Source organism: Podarcis gaigeae (assembly GCF_964106915.1).
Source record: "Podarcis gaigeae genome assembly, chromosome: 12".
In the NCBI taxonomy this organism is placed as follows: Eukaryota; Metazoa; Chordata; class Lepidosauria; order Squamata; family Lacertidae; genus Podarcis; species Podarcis gaigeae.
The window spans coordinates 10699300-10722564 of record NC_139688.1 but is presented as its reverse complement, the minus strand read 5'-3'; the positions used below and the strand labels follow the sequence as shown (position 1 = coordinate 10722564).

General features: G+C 46.4%; 2 protein-coding genes across 3 annotated transcripts in view; one reads left to right on the top strand and one right to left on the bottom strand.

Annotated features, from left to right (window-relative positions):
• Positions 1-23265, top strand: part of ACVR2B (activin A receptor type 2B) — a 140492-nt gene that overhangs the window by 79281 nt on the left and 37946 nt on the right. For both annotated transcript variants that reach the window (XR_014556492.1, XM_083704230.1), the window contains exons 2-3: positions 10709-10916; positions 18134-18243. Coding sequence is in view for 1 of the 2 variants with exons in the window: in XM_083704230.1 (XP_083560356.1) it covers positions 10709-10916; positions 18134-18243 (318 nt within the window). In the remaining variant the exon portion in view is untranslated. The remainder of the gene's footprint in view (positions 1-10708; positions 10917-18133; positions 18244-23265) is intronic.
• Positions 5408-23265, bottom strand: part of LOC310827694 (uncharacterized protein) — a 940809-nt gene continuing 922951 nt past the window's right edge. The window contains exon 3 of the mRNA XM_083704042.1: positions 5408-5563. The gene's annotated coding sequence lies outside the window, so the exon portion shown is untranslated. The remainder of the gene's footprint in view (positions 5564-23265) is intronic.

The following is a 23265-nucleotide window of genomic DNA, read 5'->3' as shown; positions in this document are numbered from 1 at the left end:
GATTCTGGGAACTGTAGTTTGTTGAGAGTGCTTGGGACCATAGCTCTGCCGGGGGGTAAACTACACCCCCCAGGATTCTTTGAGAGAAGCAATGTGCTATAAGTGTATGGCGTGAAATAAAGGCGGAACGGACTCACTTTTGCGGAATAAAGGTCGCCCCCTGCTTTCGACAACACCAATACTATTGTGACAGGAACAATTCCTGGAAGCTCTTTATTGGCGTGGGTTGTTGTTTTTTTTGGGGGGGGGGGCTCACATTCCTTTGTGGGGTCATTCGAATACAATGGCTTTTTACTAGGGGAGAAGCTAATTCCCCAGTCTTTTGCTGCCAGCGGGATGGGTAGGTGGGGGATGGCAGGATTTTTCCAGTGGAATGGAAGGCCCCAGTGTCTCTATTTTAGTGTGTTTGCCTCTTTAGCCCCCTGGAAGAATTTCAGGAATGCCTTGGCTTCCTTTTCGGTCCCCTTGAGGCACCAATGTGTCCTGACAAAAGCTGGACCTTGCCTCGCTTCCTGACTCCCCAGGGCCCTTTTACTCACTCCTCCTGTTTTTCTTTTCGTCCAAGGCTAGTTTCACGTCAGGGTCCGGTGGTGTGTGTTTGGGGAGGGGGGTGGTGGTGGTAAGGGTCCAGAAAGAAAAGAAAAAAAAACCCATGGGGTGATTTGAAGCCACTTTTACGATGGCGAAATTGCCATCTTAAAAGGAAAGCAGATTAAGGAAAGGTGCTCTCCGGTGCTACAAATTATTAAAAGGTTCCTAGGAGATTCAAGTGTTTTGAATGAAAGGAAATTTCGAAAACGAGAGGACATGCTTCGTTCTCTATATTCTTTCTTTTTTTCTTTTTCTTTTTGAGTTTGGGATTTTTACATACGTTATATTATCTCCTTCCAATTTTTAAATTTCCCATACATTTTTTTCCTTTCCCTCTTTCCCCCTCCCCCATATGCATTGGAAGGGTTCAAACAATTATCCTCACCCACTTTAGTTTACACCGAACGTCTTTTGTTCCAGTAGTTTTTATTCATTGAAGATAGGGGTTCCATCTGTTCCTTATCGTGGTGGACTTGACCTTCCACGTTGTCTCCTGTCCTGTGACTTCAACAATGTCCGACTGAATAAATTCAAACTAATAACTATCCCATGCCTCTACTGTCCATTTTCCTCTTTCTTTCCAACCTAAAGCTATCATTGCCTTTCCTGCTAATATCATAGCTTTGAAGGTAAGCTTTCTCTACAGCCGTGTTTCCAAGTATACCCATTGTCATGAGATCAAAGTCTATTGAAAGCTTCACTTTAAAAATCTCATTAATAACCTTTAGGATTTTATTCCAGAATTCCTTTACCTCTGGGCATTCCCAGTACATATGGGAAAACCATCCCTTGGCTAGTTTGCAGCACCAACAGTTAGAATTCAATCCTCCTACCATATTACGATAAAAGGGACATGGGTGGCGCTGTGGGTTAAACCACAGAGCCTAGGGCTTGCTGATCAGAAGGTCGGCGGTTCGAATCCCCACGACGGGGTGAGTTCCCGTTGTTCGGTCCCTGCTCCTGCTAACCTAGCAGTTCGAAAGCACGTCAAAGTGCAAGTTGATAAATAGGTACTGCTCCGGTGGGAAGGTAAACGGCGTTTCCGTGCGCTGCTCTGGTTTGCCAGAAGCGGCTTAGTCATGCTGGCCACATGACCCGGAAGCTGTACGCCGGCTCGCTCGGCCAGTAAAGCGAGATGAGCGCTGCAACCCCAGAGTCGGCCACAACTGGACCTAATGGTCAGGGGTCCCTTTACCATTACCATATTACAATATGATACAATACGATATCTTTATTGTCATTGTCCCATATAGAACAATGAAGTTGAAAAATCTACATAAGACATTCAAAAACCCCTAAAAACTCTGAAACCCCATTTTAAAATGCAATATACTCCTATAGCTAGCTGGGCCAGCTCTATATTCTTTCTTTCTTTCTTTCTTTCTTTCTTTCTTTCTTTCTTTCTTTCTTTCTTTCTTTCTTTCTTTCTTTCTTTCTCCCTCCCATGCTAAGGTCAGGAGCCCCTAATCAACACTTCTGCTGCAAACAGGCATGAGTTTGTAAACAGCATTCCGTAGCCCCATTTGCCAAGAGTGCTACACTGCCCCCTGGTGGAAGGAGCACATCGCTCACAGCTACACAGAGCTACAGAACGCTTGGGCCGGGCGAGGTGAGGGCGCCTCAGGCAGCAGGATCCACGGGGGCAGCAGATTCTGATGTAGATCATAGAATTGTAGAGTTGGAAGGGACCCCGGGGGGTCATCTATCCCAACCCCCCCTGCAGTGCAGGAATCTCAGCCATAGCACCCAGGACAGGTGGTTCACCCAACCTCTGCTTTAGAACCTCTTCCTGCTCTCACACAGAAGATGGAACAAGCTCGCTTTCTCCAGCTCCGGAGGGCAGGACCCCTGAGCCGATGGACCCAAGGTACAAGAAAGGAGATTTTGACTAAGCAATGAGGAAGAGCTTTCTGACAAGTAAGAGCTGTTAAGGGCTCCCTTGGGAGGCGGCAGACTCTCCTTCCTTGAAGGTTTTGGAGCAGAGTCTGGGTGGCCACCTGCCATGCATGCTTTCCTTTTCCTTTTCTCCTTCTGTGATGGAACTCCTATTTGGGGACTTCCCTGGCTTTTTTCTGGCCCACGTAGGACCAGTCTGGATAGATGGCCTTGGTGAAGATTTGATGTTTTCATCCCCCAAAAAGTTTTTGATTTGGGTTTCCACTGAAATGAGGCTGCATTTTAATGTTGTATTTTAATATTGTTTTTAAGTTGCATTTTAATCAATTGTTTTTATATCTGGTGTTAGCTGCCCTGAGCCTGGTCTTGGCTGGGGAGGGCGGGGTATAAATAAAATAATTTATTATTATTATTATTATTATTATTATTATTATTATTATTATTAGTCTGCTTTAGAGTTTCGAACTGCAGCTGGAAAGACCTCTGTCCCAATCGGCACTTAGCTCTGGGCTGCTCTCTAAGCCTAATTCTCCTCTCCCCCTAACCTACCTCACAGGACTGTTTTGAGAAATGGGGTGTCTGAAGGAGCGCAGGTACCCGGTCCTGAGCTCCAGGGGGGTGGGAATTGTCAACAAACAGTTCCCTTCTTTGATGCTTGGGGGGGGGGGGTCTGCATTCAGTTGTTGGACGATGTTTCATCCCTGCAGCCTTGGCGTTTGACAACGAAGGGCCAATATGTGTGACTTGGAGCAAAACGATAATGAAATGGAGAACGGTGTCTTTCTCACTCTTGAAACCTTTAGCGGTTTCCTGAAGAGCTGCTGCTGTCAATACTGCGCCAAGTTGTGTTTGCAGCTCCTCCCCACAGGACCCTTCCCCCTGCCCAAGTACTGTATTCAAAATCCTTACTCGGCAACTGTTTCTGCAGGAGGGTCATGTTGGGGGGGGGGGAGAGATGGAGGGAGGATGAGGGGCAAGTTCCGTACATCCACCCTCCAAAGTGGGTTGCTTGTGGGCCCTGTGGCCACAGCTAACAAAGCTGTTGCACACTTTTATCCCCTCTGTGCTAATGACGATTCCAACCAGGCATTTCAAGTATGGTACATCTGGCTTTAAAATAAATAACAACAATAACAGTAATCTGCTGACTTTGGGATTAGTAGTGGTGATCAGAAGCCCTCATCCTGCCTTCCTTGGAGCCTTAGGCTGTGTGCACACTTATACCTTTAAAACCGTGTTAGAAATTAGCCAGGCGCCAGGCGCGTTTTGCTACTGGCATGCGTCCAGTTGTGACTATTATGAGATTTCTGGGCGCCAGGTTGACAACCACAGTTTAAAAACCGGCCTCAGTCCATGACTAATACCATTTCCACTGTGTGTGTGTGTTTCTCCTTCTTGCATACTGGGACAAGTGAATTGTTGTAAGAGCAAGCTACAGTCAAGCAATGTAGCTGAGATCATAGAATCGTAGAATCATAGAATTGTAGCATTGGACGGAACCCTGGGGTCACCCAGTCCAAGCCCTTGGCGAATAGTCATTCTGTTGTGGCGACCACAACCTAAATTTAAGGTGCCATTTGACACCAGCATGTATATCTGAGTTTCTAACATTTTGCTTTAAGCATCTTCTTTCCTTCAAAGAATTCCGGGCACTGTAGTTTGGGAAGGTTTCAAAAACTTTTGCCAAGGCATGGGGTCCCTTGCAATAAGGCAGTTTTCTTCCATGGTATCTTTGAAATATTTCCCCGGCGGATCTTGATGTTGCCTGGGAGGTCTTATAACAACGTTTTACACAATCTGCCTTGGCAACCCAGAGATCATATCGTTCAGTTTTATTTCCCTTCTCTGCTTCAACCTGCCAAGGCGGCTGCCAGCTGTTGAGCTTTGATTTCTCAGGTGGAACAGGGTGCAAAGAAAGGAAAACAAGCACAGCTTCGTTCTTGGGGGGGGGGGCATAGTTTGCCCGGTACTTGACCTTCTGGACTTCATCTCCTTCCTGCCTGCTTATATGCATTACGTCGTCCCTCCACCCCCCCACCCCCACCAAATTACCACCAAATTGAATTTGGAATTGTGGTATTTGAAAATGTCAAGGAGAATCAATAGGGGAGCTCTGGAGGGGGGTCAGTCTTGGTAGACTCAGCACATTTCAGAGCAGATCTGAAACTTCTTCCCTGATGAATTTCTTTAGGGGTTCTGCATATGGCTGTTGAACTGGGGTGCCCCTGTCCAGATCGCATAAGGCAGCATCTTTCACAAACATCTGAGAGGTGAAGTGGCAGGGCTCTGAGGAGTTGTGGTGGAGGCAAAGGGTCGGGGGGCTGACACCCAGGAAAGGGGACCAGTGATTTCTGGGGTTTGGTGCCGCAGAGGTGTGGGGCACAGGATGTGTAAAAAGCGTTGGAAGGGGCTGTTCAAGTGAGGGGTGGTGCGGTTGAATCCCTGCTGTCTCCCAAGAACCAGAGGAGAAGAGCAATGACTGCTTCTATGTAGGAGAAGAACTTCCTTGGCTGGGAGTACAGTGGTACCTTGGGTTACAGACGCTTCAGGTTAAAGACTCCGCTAACCTAGAAATAGTACCTCAGGTTAAGAACTTTGCTTCAGGATGAGAACAGAAATCGTGCAGCAGCGGCATGGCGGCAGCGGGAGGCCCCATTAGCTAGAGTGGTGCTTCAGGTTAAGAACAGTTCCAGGTTAAGAACGGACCTCCGGAACGAATTAAGTTCTTAACCCAAGGTACCACTGTACTTTGGATATGAGGAGCACTTAACTCTCACAGCCACAAAGGCTAACCGAGAGCAACAGTTGCCCATGTTTCTCTATGAGACACTGATCTTGGCACATGTCTGATTTGAAGGAGGTAAAACTATCACGACAATTCATGCAGGGATGCAATGGGCAGCCTCCTTTGAAGCGGGTGGCGCTGTGGTGTAAACCACTGAGCCTAGGGCTTGCCGATCAGGAGGTTGGCGGTTCGAATCCCCGCGACAGGGTGAGCTCCCGTTGCTCGGTCCCAGCTCCTGCCAACCTAGCAGTTTGAAAGCACGTCAAAGTGCAAGTAGATAAATAGGTACCGCTCATCTTGTTCTTACATGTTGCTGTAAACGACAACTCCTGTGTTGGAATCTGTGCTGAAACATGGAATCCCCCTTTATTCTTCCAATGACTTAACCAGAAGTTTGGATTTATTTGACTTCCAAGTTTTTGCAACCCTCATCTCCTGTTCATTTGGTGATGGCTGTTTCATGTGTCTCGCCTCTGATCTGCAGAAGAGGATCTGGTGAAAAGCTCCCCGAAGCTGAAAGCAGCTTTCCAAAGGCTGCCCAGTGAGTTTCCTTGAAGAACGGAGACTGGGACCCCAGACTTCCCAGTCCAAAAGCATTGCATACTTTAGCAGGCTGTGTAATGTCACATGGAAGCTTTCCCCCTCACTCCTCACTTGATGGTCTCTCTTTCTTGGCTTAAGCCATGTTCAGCAACTGAATACAGTATCCTAAATCCTTTGTTGTTTTGGTGGTGGTTGGGAATACTTTGTAAAAAAAAGAAGCAGCAAGCCCTTTTCATAAAAAAAGTATTGAGATTGTTCAAAGAAATAGAATCTTCACTTCATCCTCCCTCCAGTGTGAGCTAGTTATAATGTGTCCTTTTAAACACATTCTCTGCATCTCAAGGCCTGCCTTTTATTAGCAGCTTGGGAAAAAGAAATGTAATAAAGGCCTTATTCCTTTTGAATAATTTCCTTGTCTCCAATTTCTTTTATCTCATTCTATGCCCTTTTAAAATGTGGGGTTTTTTTGGGGGGGGGGGTTATTTGGTTGTTTTTTTAATTTTGATTATATATTTTGTGGTTTTATATTTTGATTTTGTTCTGTGAATCGCCGGGTATAGGGCGGTATTTAAAATGAATGAATGAATGAAGCTGGAAAGGGGAGGGAGAAAGGAGTTTTACTATAGAGGGCAAAGCTTGCCACAAAACCACACTGTGCGCAGGAGCTTAAGGCACAAAACGATTGCCAGATAATTATCCTTAACCGTTTTCTGAGAGGTGCACCCTTTCTTAAAGAAAGTGTGTTAAAACCTTGGATATGCAAGTAAATAAATAAATGCCAGTTAATTGTGTGTTTCGTGAAATAGCAACATACAAATCAAGAGGAGACTTGACAACAGCAAAGATATTGTTACCTTTGTAAAAAAACCTTTTGTACTATTTTCGGGTACTATTTGCTCATGCTGACATGGTGATAGTATCACAGAATTGTCAGGTTGGTGGAGGGACCACGAGGGTCATCTAGTCCAACCCCTTTTGCAATGCAGGAATCGTCTGCCCAATGTGGGGTCTGAACTAATGACCCTGGAGCCATTTCCCTGCTACCAGTCCTGGCCCAGGACATTGTGCATCCTGACGCAGAGCCCAAACGATGCTGTGCTTCCGATAGGGCCAGCTTATTAAAAAAAAAAGTCTTGCTGCACCTTTCAGACACCGGCTGTTGCCTTCACCCGTCACTTCCTCATGGCCAGCTTTTGCTACTGCAATCCATGAGCTTATGCCAGGATTGACTGAATATATAAGTACAAGCTTGCATCTGAGTTCCTGCGAGACAGAGGGGCTGGGGAAGCCCCAGCAGAAACTATGATGGTCAGCCAGTTTTAACGATAGCAAATTTGTGTCCGTAGTCTCAATTGAAAGGCCCTGTTTCACAATTTGTGAACACCGAGGCTCAGAGATATACAACTTGCTCATGGATCAGGCAAGTTAAGTGTGTGAGACCAAAGCCTTCTCCTTGCTGTGGTTGCTGGCATTCCAAAATTGGGAGTTATAGACTACTTAGCTGACTTTACCAAAAAGATCCTGATCTTCTTTCTGCCAGCCCTGGGTGTAGGCTGTGCCTTGGAAAAATGCAGAAAACAGGAAGGTTGTCAGAGGCTGGAACGGTACATTAGCACCTTGGAAAGCTCTCTCTACTTTCCCTATGATGAGCTGCAAGAGAATAAATAATGCAAGGCGAGGAGATAGATGCAAATTTGTGTAGTTTTCACGGGCTGCAGGGTTCTGCCTCCCTTGACAGCACACTTGGGGTTTCGTGGCTCAGGATTCTGAATTTTAGCTCAGGTTTATATATAGATCTAATGAACATCCTCCGACTCAGAGAAAAAGATTTCCCCATGATGTGGGGGGGGGGGGAAGGCTGCTGTATTGACTGAAGGGGTGGTGAAGCATTGCCTGTGGATTCTGACCCTGCTGCAGCTTTTTCTGACATTGAACACATTTTTAAAGCTTGCATTTCAGTGGCAGAGCATCTTCCCTGCATCTTGCCTGCATTTGCATGCAGAAGGTCTCAGGGTCAATTCCAGGCACCTACCGTATTTTTTGCTCTATAAGACTCACTTTTTCCCTCCTAAAAAGTAAGGGGAAATGTGTGTGCGTCTTATGGAGTGAATGCAGGCTGCACAGCTATCACAGAAGCCAGAACAGCAAGAGGGATTGCTGCTTTCACTGCACAGTGATCCCTCTTGCTGTTCTGGCTTCTGAGATTCAGAATATTTTTTTTCTTGTTTTCCTCCTCCAAAAACTAGGTGCGTCTTGTGGTCTGGTGCGTCTTATAGAGCGAAAAATACGGTATATTCTCTGCCTTGAAAACCACTGCCAGTCAGCATAGAATACTGAGCTTAGATGCACATTGGTCTCACTCAGTAGAAGGTAGCATTCTCTGCTCCTAAATCTCCAGCAGTCTTTTGCATGGCTTCCCAAGCACACATGAGCTTTGACCTGATACTCCGACTCCTGAACATCTGACAGCAGGATGGCCTCTCTTTTTGACTGAAGGACAAAGTGGGATAATACCATGGTTGCCAGATGTCTTGATTAAGGAAGCTGTAGTTGCTGCTGTATATCCCCCAAAATAGCACAGCTGCAAGCAGCATAATGGATGCCGTTTGCCAGGGAATATTACAGCCCCATTGAACTTGCATCATAAATATGCAGTTTCCTATTACGGTTTTGAATCGGGATTTGGCAACATGGGTTCGCTAGATAGACCGCGGGACCAGTTTGAATGCTGCTATATTAAACCTTTCTTTAAAAATCACGATGGGAGCAGCCCTCCCAAGGAGAATGTCAAGCAATTAAAAAAAACCAACAACCTAGGAATTTCAAAGCCACACACTCTTTCTTGACCCGCATCTATTTGGAGTTGGATAAGCTCTGGCGCTGTGGGTTAAACCACAGAGCCTAGGACTTGCTGATCAGAAGGTCGGCGGTTCAAATCCCTGCGACGGGGTGAGCTCCCGTCGCTCGGTCCCAGCTCCTGCCAACCTAGCAGTTCGAAAGCACGTCAAAGTGCAAGTAGATAACTAGGTACTGCTCTGGTGGGAAGGTAAACGGCGTTTCCCTGGGCTGCTCTGGTTCGCCAGAAGTGGCTTAGTCATGCTGGCCACGTGACCCGGAAGCTGTACGCTGGCTCCCTTGGCCAATAAAGCGAGATGAGCGCCGCCACCCCAGAGTCACGACTGGACCTAATGGTCAGGGGTCCCTTTACCTTTACTTTACCTAAGCTCTGCAAACATTTTTGTCAATCGGGTCATTGCAGCACTCAGCCAATCCTCAATGAAGTGCATTCTTTGTAGCTAGCCTGGAAAACAATGCAATCACTAATTTGAGCACCTTGGCTTTTAATTTAATATTAGTGGTAAGAAAGAGCAGTGGTGGAGTATGCGTATTTTTGTATACTACCTACTTTTTGCTTAATCATTTGCAGTTTTTTTGGGGGGGGAACAGAGGAGGAGAAACGGTGGGTGGTCTGTGTGCGCGCGCTGCAGCTTTCAACATTTGTGTGTTGTTGGAACTGTAAGGTTTGTGCGTCTTTCTAGGTTTGAGATAAGTGTTGAGGTTTTGCATCCCTGTTTTTCTTCAGATTGAAAAAACAACGCAGTGTGTATGTTTGTTTGGCTGCTGTGAAACTGCTGGGCAGCAGGATCTTCTGTTGTGATGAACGTAGTATGTGCAGTTTGTACAAAGGACACCTTATTAAATACATACGGAAGAGGCTCGTGCTATTTATTTCTGAAGCTTATAGCTCCTCATCATGTTTCCTCTGTAGTAGGAAGCTGTGGAGGAGTTGGTGGTGTCAATAGTTAAACCCCTTAGGCTTCATCACACTTTGGTTGGGCAGAATATTGCAAGTAAATTTTCCTTCTCAGTAAGCCAATTGGCAAGCCTTCATGCTTTTTTTAAAAAACATAGCATCACAGAGGACCTGGAGCAGACATAGGCAAACTCTGGCCCTCCAGATGTTGGGGACTACAATTCCCATCATCCCTGACCACTGGTCCTGTTAGCTAGGGATGATGGGAATTGTAGTTCCAAACATCTGGAGGGCCAAGTTTGCCTATGCCTGACCTGGAGGCATAACTTAAACGCCGATGCTCTGGTATCTTTGCAATCCAAGGGGCAGCCAACTAGCTATGGCTTATAGCAGAGCTGAAACAATAGCCAAGCGGCACTGTAGAAAATGTATTATTCCGTAAGTGTTCAAGGATTACAAAAAATGATGCATCAGATGAAGCGAACTTTAGCGTGCTGGTACGGCTGTCTTGTCCCTCTTGCTAAGTATGCGGTAGTGACGGCACATACCCAGGGGCTGTTGTCATTAAGCGACGTCCATTTTGCTTCTTAAGGTCCATAAATAATCATAGTTTAGAGGTCCCGGGCCCTAAGGAAGTTAGATTATCCTCCACCAGGGCCAGGGCCTTCTCAGTGATGGCTCCAACCTGGTGGAATGTTCTGTCCCATGAGACTAGGGCCCTGCAGGATTTAACTTCCTTCCGCAGGGCCTGTAAGACAGAACTATTCCACCTGGCTTTCAATCTGAACCTGGCCTGATCTTTTGTTCCCCTTCCTTCCCTCCCCCTCTCCTTTTTGTGAAGATCGCCCACTCTGGAATCCCACAGCTGGTTCTCCCCTGGTCTCCTCGCTGGCCCAAGTGGGACTAATTTAGCCAGCTAGCCCTAATGTTTATTGGATGGATTTTCTCCTCAAATTGATTTTTGATTTTATTGTTATTTACGTTTTATACCGTATTTTATGCTGGGTTTTTTTGGTAGCATCAATTAAGTGTTTTAAATTTGTTGTTAGCCGCCCTGAGCCCGGTTTCCTGAAGCGGGAAGGGCAGGGTATAAATAAAAATTTATTATTTATTATTATTCTTCTTCTTCTCCCCTGCAGGGCCAGGCCATGGTGAGGCCGAGACCCGGGAATGCATCTATTACAATGCCAACTGGGAGCTGGAAAAGACCAACCAGAGTGGGGTGGAGCGCTGTGAAGGGGAGAAGGACAAACGCCTCCATTGCTACGCCTCCTGGAGAAACAACTCCGGCTCCATCGAACTGGTGAAGAAAGGGTGCTGGCTTGACGACTTCAACTGCTACGACAGGTGAGAGGACACAGGCAGAACCAGCACACTCCTCGCTCCTTCTTACCTGTGTGCCTGGGGGTCCCTTGCCCCCCAGTCCATGGAGCTTGCAGCTTCAGCCATGAAGTCGCTCAGGCTGGGAGCTTTGTTTATAGCAGCTGGAAGGTTGGGGAGGCTCCTGCCTCTTTTCATCTGGAGGGCCACGTGTCAGTGCTGGGCGGGGCCAGAGGCAAAAGGGTTTGGGGCAATGGATGCAAATTTTGCCATCCACCCTACACAACCACTTGAGTTTTCAGAGTGGCTGAAACACTTTTTTATCCAGTGCTGTTGTTGTTTAGTCGTGTCCGACTCTTCGTGACCCCATGGACCAGAGCACGCCAGGCACTCCTGTCTTCCACTGCCTCCCACAGTTTGGTCAAACTCAGGCTGGTAGCTGCGAGAACACTGTCCAACCATCTCATCCTCTGTCGTCCCCTTCTCCTTGTGCCCTCCATCTTTCCCAACATCAGGGTCTTTTCCAGGGAGTCTTCCCTTCTCATGAGGTGGCAAAAGTATTGGAGCCTCAGCTTCAGGATCTGTCCTTCCAGTGAGCACTCAGGGCTGATTTCCTTCAGAATGGATAGGTTTGATCTTCTTGCAGTCCATGGGACTCTCAAGAGTCTCCTCCAGCACCATAATTCAAAAGCATCAATTATTTGGCGATCAGCCTTCTTTATGGTCCAGCTCTCACTTCCATACATCACTACTGGGAAAACCATAGCTTTAACTATACGGGCCTTATTTTTATAGAAAAAGAGGTGCTGGAACTCTATTTGAACACCTCCCTTGTTCTCTTATAATGCCAATGGCACCAACCTGAGAGGTGCCAGCACTGAGTTCTGGCTAGAGAAATAAGCCCTGGTAGTAGCCATTGAAATGGACTGGTTTTGAAAAGAAAAGAAAAATTCTTTTAAAATACTTTTTTATTCACTAATAATTTAAAGAACAAAAGACAAACAAAAAAATACCAGCCAGCTGACACCTACAATTCTTACTATATTAACTGCAACTTGACAATTCTGTTCATTCCATTCACAGTTAGTTAATTTCCAAATACACACACAAACCCCATCTCAGCAGGAGTACCGTATTTTCCGCTCTATAAGACGCACCAGACCACAAGATGCACCTAGTTTTTGGAGGAGGAAAACAAGAAAAAAAATATTCTGAATCTCAGAAGCCAGAACAGCAAGAGGGATCACTGCACAGTGAAAGCAGCAATCCCTCTTGCTGTTCTGGCTTCTGGGATAGCTGCGCAGCCTGCATTCGCTCCATAAGACGCAAACACATTTCCCCTTACTTTTTAGGAGGGAAAAAGTGAGTCTTATAGAGGAAAAAATACGGTAATTTATATGTGTCCACCCTTAAATAAGCCACAATGACTTTAACAAGAATCATTCCTAGATAAGAATGTTTAGGGTTGTAGTCTCAGCCTGTTCCCGCTGACATCTGAGGAAGAGCCATGGCTGAGTGGTTGATCACCTGCTTTGCAAGCAGAAGGTCCTGGGTTCAAATCCCAGCTTCTTCAGGTAAGGCTGGGACTGTCCTCTGCCTGAAACCTGGCAGAGCCTCTGCCAGTCCGTGTAGGCAATAGTGAGCTCGATGGACCATTGGTTCTAACTCTATATAAGGCAGTTCCCTCTGTTCCTGCAGTTTCTCTTATCTGCCTAGGGCTTAAGCGTTCTCTTCCCCCGCCCTGCTTTTTTCTGCAATTCATTCATTTCCTATTTCTGCATTGCATCTGTTAGCCGGCAATGTTGCTCTCAACCCCCTCCCGCACGTCCCTTTTTTAAAATCTTCCTAATTTAGTTTATGTTCCTTGTCATTTCTCTGCCTTGCTCAGCCTTCTAAATTGCTGTTCGGCAGTTAGCAGATCAGCCATGCTACACGATCTCCCTCTCAGAGTCTTTTTTCTCCTCCTGCTCTTACAGAAACCAGAAATTTCTCCAGTTGGCATTACCAACTTAAGCTTCCCTTCCTCTTCCCAGTCTCGTAGGGTGTGGTGGTGGGATGGCTCTTTGCTCCTCATCTTTTGACCAGTATAATGTCCTTTATTTTCCCCACAGCTCCTGCCATTATTTTCCCCTCATCTCAAGCCTTGCGCTGCTGCGTATTTCTTGGTCGCCTTTAATTTATGGATTGCTGCGATAGGTGGTTTTTTTTATACGTGTAGCGCACCTAGTATATGAATTGCTTCTATAAATGGGAATAAATTATGATGACGGCGAGTAATCTAATGCCAGCATCTATTGTTGCCACTTCTGCTTGACATACCCTCCTCTAAAAGAAATCCCATGAGAATGGGGGCAGGGAGAACATGCAAGCCTCCAGATGTTGCTAGACTCCAACTCCCATCAGCCCTATGCAGCATGGCCAGTGGGCAGGGATCATAGGAGTTGTAGTCAAGCAACGTCTGAAAGAGCCACGGTTTCCTTATCCCTCTTAATAAATGACCCAAACTCCTCCCCTCTATACAGGGGCGTACTTTGCTAACATGCCTTGAGCAAGGACAAAATTTGGTCCACCCCCTTAGATATTTCTCATTTTTACAATAATTACTATTGACTATTATTTTGCTCTCCTTCAGCTTGGCACCCTGTGCAGGGGAACCGCCCACATCGCCTTAAATCCGGCGCTGCTTTATGACATCACTTCCTGTTTGCTGGCCTCTCCCCGCCCTTGGAAGCACAAGTGCTCAAAAAGCCCAATTTGCCATGTAACTGGGGACCCTTATACTAAAGTAGCTGCAATTAGTTTATTAGCCTGCCCCATCAAATTATCCCATGCCTGAATACCAGCGGAAAGTTCGCAAAACACCTGGAGACTGGGGACCAGAAAGGGTTGTGATAGAGGAAGGCTCCCATCTTTGCAGCAACAAGGAGCAGTTTTATATACATGACTGCAGGCCTGTTAAATCCCATCTTTTCAACTCCTTTAATTTGGTGTATCTACATACAAGAGCAAACGTTAAATGCCTTCTTTTCCTCGCAGTTGTGAAATCCAGGAAGCTAAGGAGCTTCTGGGTGTTTTCACACAGTAAATGCTCGATAATTTCTGGCGTGCCCTGAGAAATGTTCTGTACAATTACGTGGAGAGCAGCGTGTTCTTCGGAGAGCCACGTGCCACAGAAAAGGAGAACTTAGTCATTCGGAGCTGCCTACTGGAGCAGAAAAGCACACTTAGCCAGGGTGATAATGGCCCTGCTTTTAGAGCGGCTGTTTTCATTCTGCCTTCCCAGTGCACCTGTTCACACATACACATGCGTTGTATCTTGTCCCTCGATTACTCAAGTTTTTGCTCACCCTCAGCCAAAGGCTTTGGAAGACTTCCGAAATGTATAGAGGGCTTTCTCCCCGGGCCAGTATTGTACAGTGGTACCTCGGGTTAAGTACTTAATTCATTCCGGAGGTCCGTTCTTAACCTGAAACTGTTCTTAACCTGAAGACCACTTTACCTAATGGGGCCTCCCGCTGCTGCCGCGCCACTGCTGCGCGATTTCTGTTCTCATCCTGAAGGAAAGTACTTAATCTGAGGTAATATTTCTGGGTTAGTGGAGTCTGTAACCTGAAGCGTATGTAAAATAATAATAATAATAATAATAATAATAATAATAATAATAATAATAATTTATTTATACCCCACCCATCTGGCTGGGTCCCCCCCAGCCACTCTGGGCAGCTTCCAACAAAACACTAAAATACAATAACCTATTAAATATTAAAAGTTTCCTTAAACAGGGCTGCCTTTATATGTCTTCTAAAAGTTTGGTAGTTATTTTTCTCTTTGACATCTTGTGGGAGGGCGTTCCACAGGGCGGGCGCCACTACCGAGAAGGCCCTCTGTCTGGTTCCTGAGGTGCCACTGTATTAGGATGTGCATCCAACCATAAACAATAACTGAAAGAGGAGGACTATAACTAATAGAGCAGAAACAGTTCCTAGGAGCACACGAAGCCGCCCTACACAGGGTCAGTCAAAACACTGGTCTATCTAGCTTAGTACTGTCTACACTGACTGGTAGCAGTTTCTCGAGGTTTCGGGCAGGGAATCTTTTTCCCAGCCCTACCTGGAGGTGCTGGGAATCGAACCTGTCAACCTCCTGGTTGCAAAGCAGAATATCTGCCACTGAGCTACCCTGAGTTTGCCCTCTCCTTTTGGGAAGTGGTGCAGGCTGAGCCCTGAGGAAAAGGTGGACAATGAGAATGGGAGTAAGATAATTGGGATGAACATTTAATGATGATAGGATCATAGAGGTGAAATGGACCCCCTAAAGCTTGTCTAGTCCTACCCAACTGTAATGCAGGAATCCCAACTAAAGCATCCATGGCAGATGGCCATCCATCTTCTGCTTAAAAACCTCCAAGGAAGGAGAGGCCACCACCTCCCGAGGGATGACCATTCCACTGTCAAACAGCTCTTGCGGGCAGAAAGTTCTTCCTGATGTTTAGTCAAAATCTCCTTTCTTGTAGCTTGAAGCCATTGGTTCTTCTGCCTCCAGAGCAGGAGAAAACAAGCTTGCTCCATCCTTCGTGTGACAGCCTGTCAGATATTTGAAGATGGCTACCATATCTCCCTCTCGCTCTCCTCTTTCCCATGCTAAATATACCCAGCTCCTTCAACCGTTCCTCATCCGGCTTGGTTTCCAGACCTTTGGTCATCTTGGCCTCCTGCCTCTGCACACGTTATTATTTAATTAAATAAAATAATCGTCAGGGATAGATCCCGGGACCTTCTGCGTTCAGGTCAGATGCTTTGCCACTATGCTATGGTCCATATAATCCAGGCTTCCTCAAACTTGGCCCTTCAGATGTTTTGAGACTACAGTTCCCATCATCCCTGACCACTGGTCCTGCTAGCTAGGGATCATGGGAGATGTAGGCCAAAAACATCTGGAGGGCTGAGTTTGAGGAAGCCTGATATAATCAGTAGCCACTGACTGAATCCTCTTTGGAAGTTATGCAAAGAGGGGAAAAAAGAAAAAGTAAACAAGGGAAAACAAATCTTTTTAAAAAGGGCAGAGGGCACTGCAGGGAAATTTGTTGGCAAAAAGCTTCCGTTACAGACAGCTTGAGGTAGTTACCCAAGGTTTCTGTTCTCTTGTCTTCATTCTTCCTTTCCATCAGTACAGAGCTCCTGGAGCCAACTGCAATTCCTACATGAGGCATTGGCCACAAGTGTGAGCAGCTATTTGTGCAAATGAATCGACGGGCATAACTTATAAATGAGCTCAGAGCTTGCTGCCTGATAAGCTGCAGCTCATTGCTCGATAGCATCACACAGGAAGCAGGTTGCCACAAATCATTCTCCCTTATCACATTGGCTCAGATCATCACTTGACCAGGGGAAGCAGGTCAGACTGCTGCAGAAGAAGGAAAATCTGTGGTTCGGAAAGATCGTAAAGTAATTTTTGCTTCCCTGAAGCGTTTAGTCTATACACTTCCAAAAGCAACCATTGATAAGTGGAAGAGTTGGTGCAGCGTTGTTAAGTAGCATCTTAAGATAGGACATCCCTGGTCCAGAATTTGAGTTCAGTCAGTGAGCTAGCTGCATAGTCTTGGTCAGGCTGCTGCCTTCTCGCACTCAGTCTCCACGCCTATTTTGTAATATGGGGAAAGTGTGGCGTTGAATTCACAGGGTTATCCCCACAAAAGCTACCTGCCAAGCCCTTTCTCCTGTAGCAAAATAACAAATTGCAGGTGTGCAGTGGTGAACGATCCACTCACCCACATTTTCTCCCTTGAGTATTCAAACGCAAATGTGTCACACACACCATAATTGTGCTAACAGCAAATACTAATTTGTTGCAGGATGGAGGAAATAATGGAAGGAGGATACAGACAAGTTCATTCTCTTACATTTTTTTAAAAAAACTATTCTTTAGACTCTTCGGGCCTTAGAGCTTAAGGGGAAAGTAAACAACTCACATTCCACTTTAGTTTTGATTTTCTTCTTAGGCTTTTAAATCCTTTGAACGATCACCAAATGCTGAAGTTTCCGAGGGTCATTTGGATGAACTTGAATTGAACCGTGAACTGAACATGAACTGAACTAGTTCACTTTGTAAAGGGACAACCGCAAAGTGGAACTTGTTCCTTAACTCGAGAACGAGATCGGGTTCCTTTGAAAAATGGAATTTTCCGAGCTCTGGGGGCAAACATCATTTGTAGCACAATAATTTGAGGCAGAGGACGGCAACCGCCTTCATACAGGTGTGGTTTAATTGCGGCAATGCTGTGCTGGCAGGCATTTACTGGCATCATTTACAGGTGGATTTGGTGCAATCTGCCACAAGAGAGGAGACATTCAGCTCGTTGCCAGCAAAGTTCCACCTGTAAATTACTGCTTTTTTTAAAAAAAAAAAGCAAGCAAACCCCCAAACTGCTGCTTATGGTGTCTTTGTTGCTTAGTCATTTAGTCATGTCCGACTCTTCGTGACCCCATGGACCAGAGCACACCAGGCACTCCTGTCTTCCACTGCCTCCCGCAGTTTGGTCAAACTCATGCTGATAGCTTCGAGAACACTGTCCAACCACTTCATCCTCTGTCGTCCCCTTCTCCTTGTGCCCTCCATCTTTCCCAACATCAGGGTCTTTTCCAGGGAGTCTTCTCTTCTCATGAGGTGGCCAAAGTATGGTGTCTTAACTTTGGGAAATGTTCTAATGGCACCATGAAAGAAGCTGTTAAACAGCCATGGCCATCTCGTGTCCCTTACCCCTCTGCACATGCCTCTGGGGAAGAAACATGGGGGCAGCTGGCCTTTTCAGGTAGCTTAGCCCTGGCCTTTCATCTCGTAATAACATTGCTGCAGTGGCTCTGTGTAGTGTTGGAAAGGTTCCTTGTCCCTTCTGCCTGTTTCCTTTGAAACACAAGGGGGAAGCAACATGTGGGCATGTACATGTTCTCAAAGTGCAAGGATATTGGAGCGAAACTTGTATATTGAAGCTATACCTTTAAGAGTTTTAACTCGCCCTTCTGCAAAGTTCCTGTGCGCGTAAAGGGCTCTTGAGATCTCATGCGGCGAGCTTTCTGCCTCCTTATAACAAAAGGTTCGGTGGATTGGCAAAATACAGCAGAAAGCCGGCATTAAATAGGATAAAGACAATTCATTGTGCACCTTTCTTCTGAGGGCAATATAAGAATCCACTGACTTTTATCTTATTTTCTTTTGTGTTGTCTTGCTGTATATATTTATCTATATAGGCAGGAATGTGTGGCCACAGAAGAGAGCCCACAAGTGTTTTTCTGCTGCTGCGAAGGAAACTACTGCAATGAAAAGTTCACTCACTTACCCGAAGTTACGGGCCCAGAAGGTGAGGCTTTTGTTTATCAAGAACAAAACTCTTTGTATTGGAAGCCGACTTCAGTGGGTTTCTGCTAACCTTGAATTCCTGGCTCGGCAATAGAACACCGAACCTAATTAGAGCAGTGGCATTTCATATTGCAGAGTCGAGGAGTTCTCAAAATTTTTAAGTTTCTACAGAATGTTGCTTAGTTGTTTCCCGGTCTTCTGGGTGAAGTGAATTGCACGCTAGTCTCTCTCCACCCGTGGAGCAAAAGAAATGTGCTCCTTTTCTCTCTGGCAGGATTTCTGGGGTGCATCACTGCAGGCAGAACGCTTGTGATAGTCTGGTTTACACAGATTTAGCTAAGTATCTCAATTAGCTCTTGGCCAAATGGCAGCTGGCATAGTAAGTGGTGGTGCTGAGGAAGATAGGAAGTTGCTGAATAATGATCTGTTGATTCATCTAGCTCAGCATGGTCTACTCTCACTCCCAGGGGGCAGCCCAGAGTTTCAGGCAGGGGTCTCTCCCAGTCCTACCCAGATATGCTGGGATTGAACCTGCGACCTTCTGCTTCCCAGGGAGGTGTTCTGCCACTGAGCTACGGTCCTCCCCCAGTGCAGAGGCTAGACTTGGGCAAGCCAGGTTTTCCAACCCAGAACCAGCTTAGCCAAATAATCAGGTGGCTTGAAACAAACAAGAATTCAGAATCTCTGTTAAAATCCAAATCCAATCCAAGCGAGCAAGGCCACAAACAGAAAGCTAGAGCAAAGTGCATTGTGATATTTTCCCCCTTTCAAAATAACGCTTTGTAACATGTAACGACAAAGCCAACCGAATTGAAATGCAGGAGGGGAAAATAATTTCTTTTCTTCCTTCGTTTTTTTCTTGCTGAATCAGATTAGGGGTAAACAAATGAGTCAGTAATTCCTTTTCCCCCTGCGTTGATATTGCACGGATGGATCCAGTAGCATTCAGACCATTTGCGAGCAACACATTATAGTCCTTTTGAAGTGCATTTTTTTTAAGTCTCCAAGGTGAAACTTTGCATTAGCAGCACCCTTAAAACTCGGGGCACTTAAACTCATCTAGCAGTGTAACTGTGAAAAACACCAAGAGCAAAAGCGTCCATCTGTATGCAAGATAAAGGCCAGTACTGATGCAGACTCTACTCGGGTAGAAAAAATCTTCACCTGAAAGATAGGTGGGGAAAGGAAGCTCTTCAGCATACGCCAGAAAGAGGACAGAGAGACAACGCCTGTCTGAGATGTAATGGGAAGGAGCTCCAAAAGGTTGCACCCTCACCAAAGAGGAGTCCTGATGAGATGGTCTCTGCAAGGAGGTCCTCCCCTACAGAGTATAGTGATCAATATGAAGGGCAAGACGATCTTTTGAGGATCCTGGTCCCAGGCAGTATAGTGCTTCTTTGTACACTGGTACCAGCACCTTGAACTTAGCCAGGTGGTTCATTGGAAGCTATTCCCAACTAGAAGCTTAGTCGTGATGGCTGCATTCTGCCTCCGCTGTTGGAGACAGCATGTCCCTGGGTGATAGTTGATGGGGATCACAGGCAGGGAGAGAGTTGTTTTGCTGGTTGGCCACGGAGGACAGGATGCCACACGCAGCCGGTTCTGCCATTAAACAGACTGAGGAAGAGGCCAGAGGCAGCAGAAGCCCCTGGGGTGGCTGCCCTGTGGGTGCCCTGCTGCCAGCATAGAAGTGCCGCCAGCATTGGCTAAAATCACAACCGAAATTGCTCAGATCGGGCACAATCTCTCCCGAACTTGCAGGAGTCTGGGCAGAGAAGAAGGGCCGGTGGGAGCAGGTATGGTGGGAGGGACAGGGCAGGGGGAAGTGACGCTGCTCCTTTCGCCTCAGGTGGCAAAGCAGGACGTTCCACCCCCTGATCCTGCACTAGGATGGGCCATTGGCCTGATATAGCAGGACTCTTTTTATCTTCTCTAACTTGAGTTATGGGACGTGGGTGGTGCTGTGGGTTAAACCACAGAGCCTAGGACTTGCCTATCAGAAGCTCGGCGGTTCGAATCCCCGTGACGGGGTGAGCTCCCGTTGCTCAGTCCCAGCTCCTGCCCACCTAGCAGTTCAAAAGCACGTCAGAGTGCAAATAGATAAATAGGTACCACTTCAGCAGGAAGGTAAATGGTGTTTCCTTGTGCTGCTCTAGTTCACCAGAGGCGGCTTAGTCATGCTGGCCACATGACCCGGAAGCTGTACGCCGGCTCTCTCGGCCAATAAAGCGAGATGAGCGCTGCAACCCCAGAGTCGTCCGCGACTGGACCTAATGGTCAGGGGTCCCTTTACCTTTAACTTGAGGTAATGGTGTGTAGTGACTGGAAGGGGCGATGCAACATATTTGCATGTTGAGGGTTTCATGCAGAAATCACCCACGGAATTTGTGCCACAATCAGACCTGAGGAGTCTGATAGGCCCACGTATGGCTACGAATCTTCTCAGGGCATTGATGAGGAAGTGTGCCATGAACTCACGGATACTCAAACACGTCAAGAGAATTGCCCAGCGCTTACTGTTAGCTTGTCTTGCATGTAACCACGCTCCAAGGTCTGAAGACATTGAGGCCCACATTGGTGGAAGTTGGTTCACTGCACAAAATCAGGTCAGAGCAGTTTTAGCAGCAGAATTGGTGCCTTGGGATCCAGATTTGGAATCTGATTGGTGATCGATCTAAGATGAGGGTGATGGAGAGCAACAACCTGTGCAGCTGCTGCCTCTTGTTTCAAGGTATGAAGCTTATCTTCAAGCGCCGCAGCTTCTCTCCTCAAGACTTCTTCCTTCTTGGTGAATTCGACGCCCTTTCCCGCAGCTGCTGCCTCGTCCTTCGTGAGGGTTACTTCATCTGCCATACATGATGCTCTGGATGGATAAGACGATCTGTTGGCGTAAGAGTGGGAGTGAAAGCTCCCTGTCAGCGAGGAGCGGTGAGAACAAGGAGAGTGTTTGTGCTGTGAGGAGTGGCGTCCTGAAGTGACTACTGACGAACTTGCGATGGAGTTGGAGCAAGACCTTAACAGCAGAGAAGCCTAGGCCGCTGCCTTGAGAATGCGGCTCTGGTTCATCAGCTGTCTTGTCAGCCTCTGTGAGAAGCACTGCTTCTTGTTCCTTTATGCCAGGCATGTCCAAAGTCTGTTTCGGGGCCTAATCTGGCCTGCCGGTCGGCTTAATCCGGCCCCTGTGGCAGTTTATTTAACCCTGAGGTAAAATCCTAAAAAAACAACTTCAACCCTAAAAGCTCAACAACTTCAATCCTGAAAGAAAGCTCAACAACTTTGGTTGGCCCCCACGGCCCTTCATCTCAACAAATCTGGCCCTCTTTGAAAAACGTTTGGACACCACTGCTTTATGCCCTTCAAAGAGTTCATGGCCTCATGGAAAGTGGAGTCCCTCCGGCCGTTCACCTGCTTGAAATGCAGCCACTCATCGCAGGTATCACTGGGGTGTAGTTGTGCAAAAATGGCGGAGAGGCAATCTGTGTAAGATGTCCTTTGCACCAGGCGTTTGGCCAAGCGGGTCCTCTGGTGAGGCATATTCCCCAGGAGTGTTGCACCATCAGTCTCCAGAATGTTTTCCTCAACCTCTCCCAGCCTCTGTCAAGCCGCCTTAGCTGATTTGCCTTCTGTTCATCTAAGGTAGCTCTCATTTTGAGGGTCAGCTTCCTAAGTCTGTTTTGACCTGAAGACCCCGTGGCACCATTAGTTGTATCAGAAGCTACTTCCCGTCTCATCCCCTGTTTGGTTGTGTTTTCAGAATGGTCTCCCGTTTTCTTTAAGAATCTGGTTCAAATACACTTATAATTGGAAGGCTGCGGTACCATATCTCAACACTAGATGAGGTGTGGCTTTCTCTCGAGGGTTTTATTCCTGTAATCTTAGCTGTTTGAGAAGGTACATGGGCTTTGCAATGGAAAAGTGGGCTTTGCAGTGGAGAATTAGCACTTCAGTGGAATTGCAATGGAGAAGGCTTGCTGGGTGAGGAGAGTTACTGGGTTGCATAAGTTTGCAGAGTTGCTAGGGAAAGCAGGGTGCACTTTTCTTCAATGCAGAGTGTAGGTAGGGAGAATCCCAGGACTAGGGAGCTTGCAGGCTGATACTTTGAGAACCTTGTTTGCATTTGTAAATTGCTCTGGGAGACCAACAGGGCTGGTTTCACATGCACAAAGGGAAGGCTGATTTGTAAACCACTTTCAGTTGCAAATTCTTGTTAGGGAGAAAGAGAGCGCATCATTCATTCATCCTTACTGCTCTGTCTGGAGATTTCTGATAGTATTAACAAAACTCCACAAAGCTCTCATACATAGATTTATTGAAGATAATCAAGGCACATGTAGAAATATTGCTTGCATTCCAATAGGCTGTTCTATGGCTCTGAATGAAGTTCTCTGTGGAGCTCTGTAAGGATGAAGTGAGTTCACCCTTCTTCTTGGACTTTGCCATAACTAGGCTGTCACTAGATTACAAAGGAGAAAGGGAGGCTTCTTCCTGCTCTGGCCAGAGCCAGTAGGAGGGAGGTATTTTCCTGCTCTCTGACAGAGCCAATAGAAAGCAGACTATTGCTGTGCCTACATTTCCCAACCTGCCTTGGGGTCTCAAAAGGGGGAAAAGGCACTATCTTTTCTTAAAGGGGCAGCATTGTTATTCCTTCAACCTAATACTAATACGCAGATTTGTTATCACTAAATAACTGACCCCTGTGAGGGCAGAACGGGGTGTGTGTGTGTGTGAGGGAAAACAGAGAACAAAGAGGTGCATAAACAAAAATGCAATGTAATAAACTCCTATACAGTGTTATATAAAATTGATAGAGTGTTATTATCCTATTAATGCATGCAGATATTAATAGCCTATTACATTCTGTATAAACTGAAATCCCCACTCAGCCATAAGTGACCGTGGAGGCAGCCACTATCTCTCAGCTTGGCTACCCTCACAGGGTTGCTTTGGGGATATAAACACAAGAAACAAATTAAAATAAATTAAGAACCAAAATCCAACCAGGATGATGGAATTCTGCCTTGGG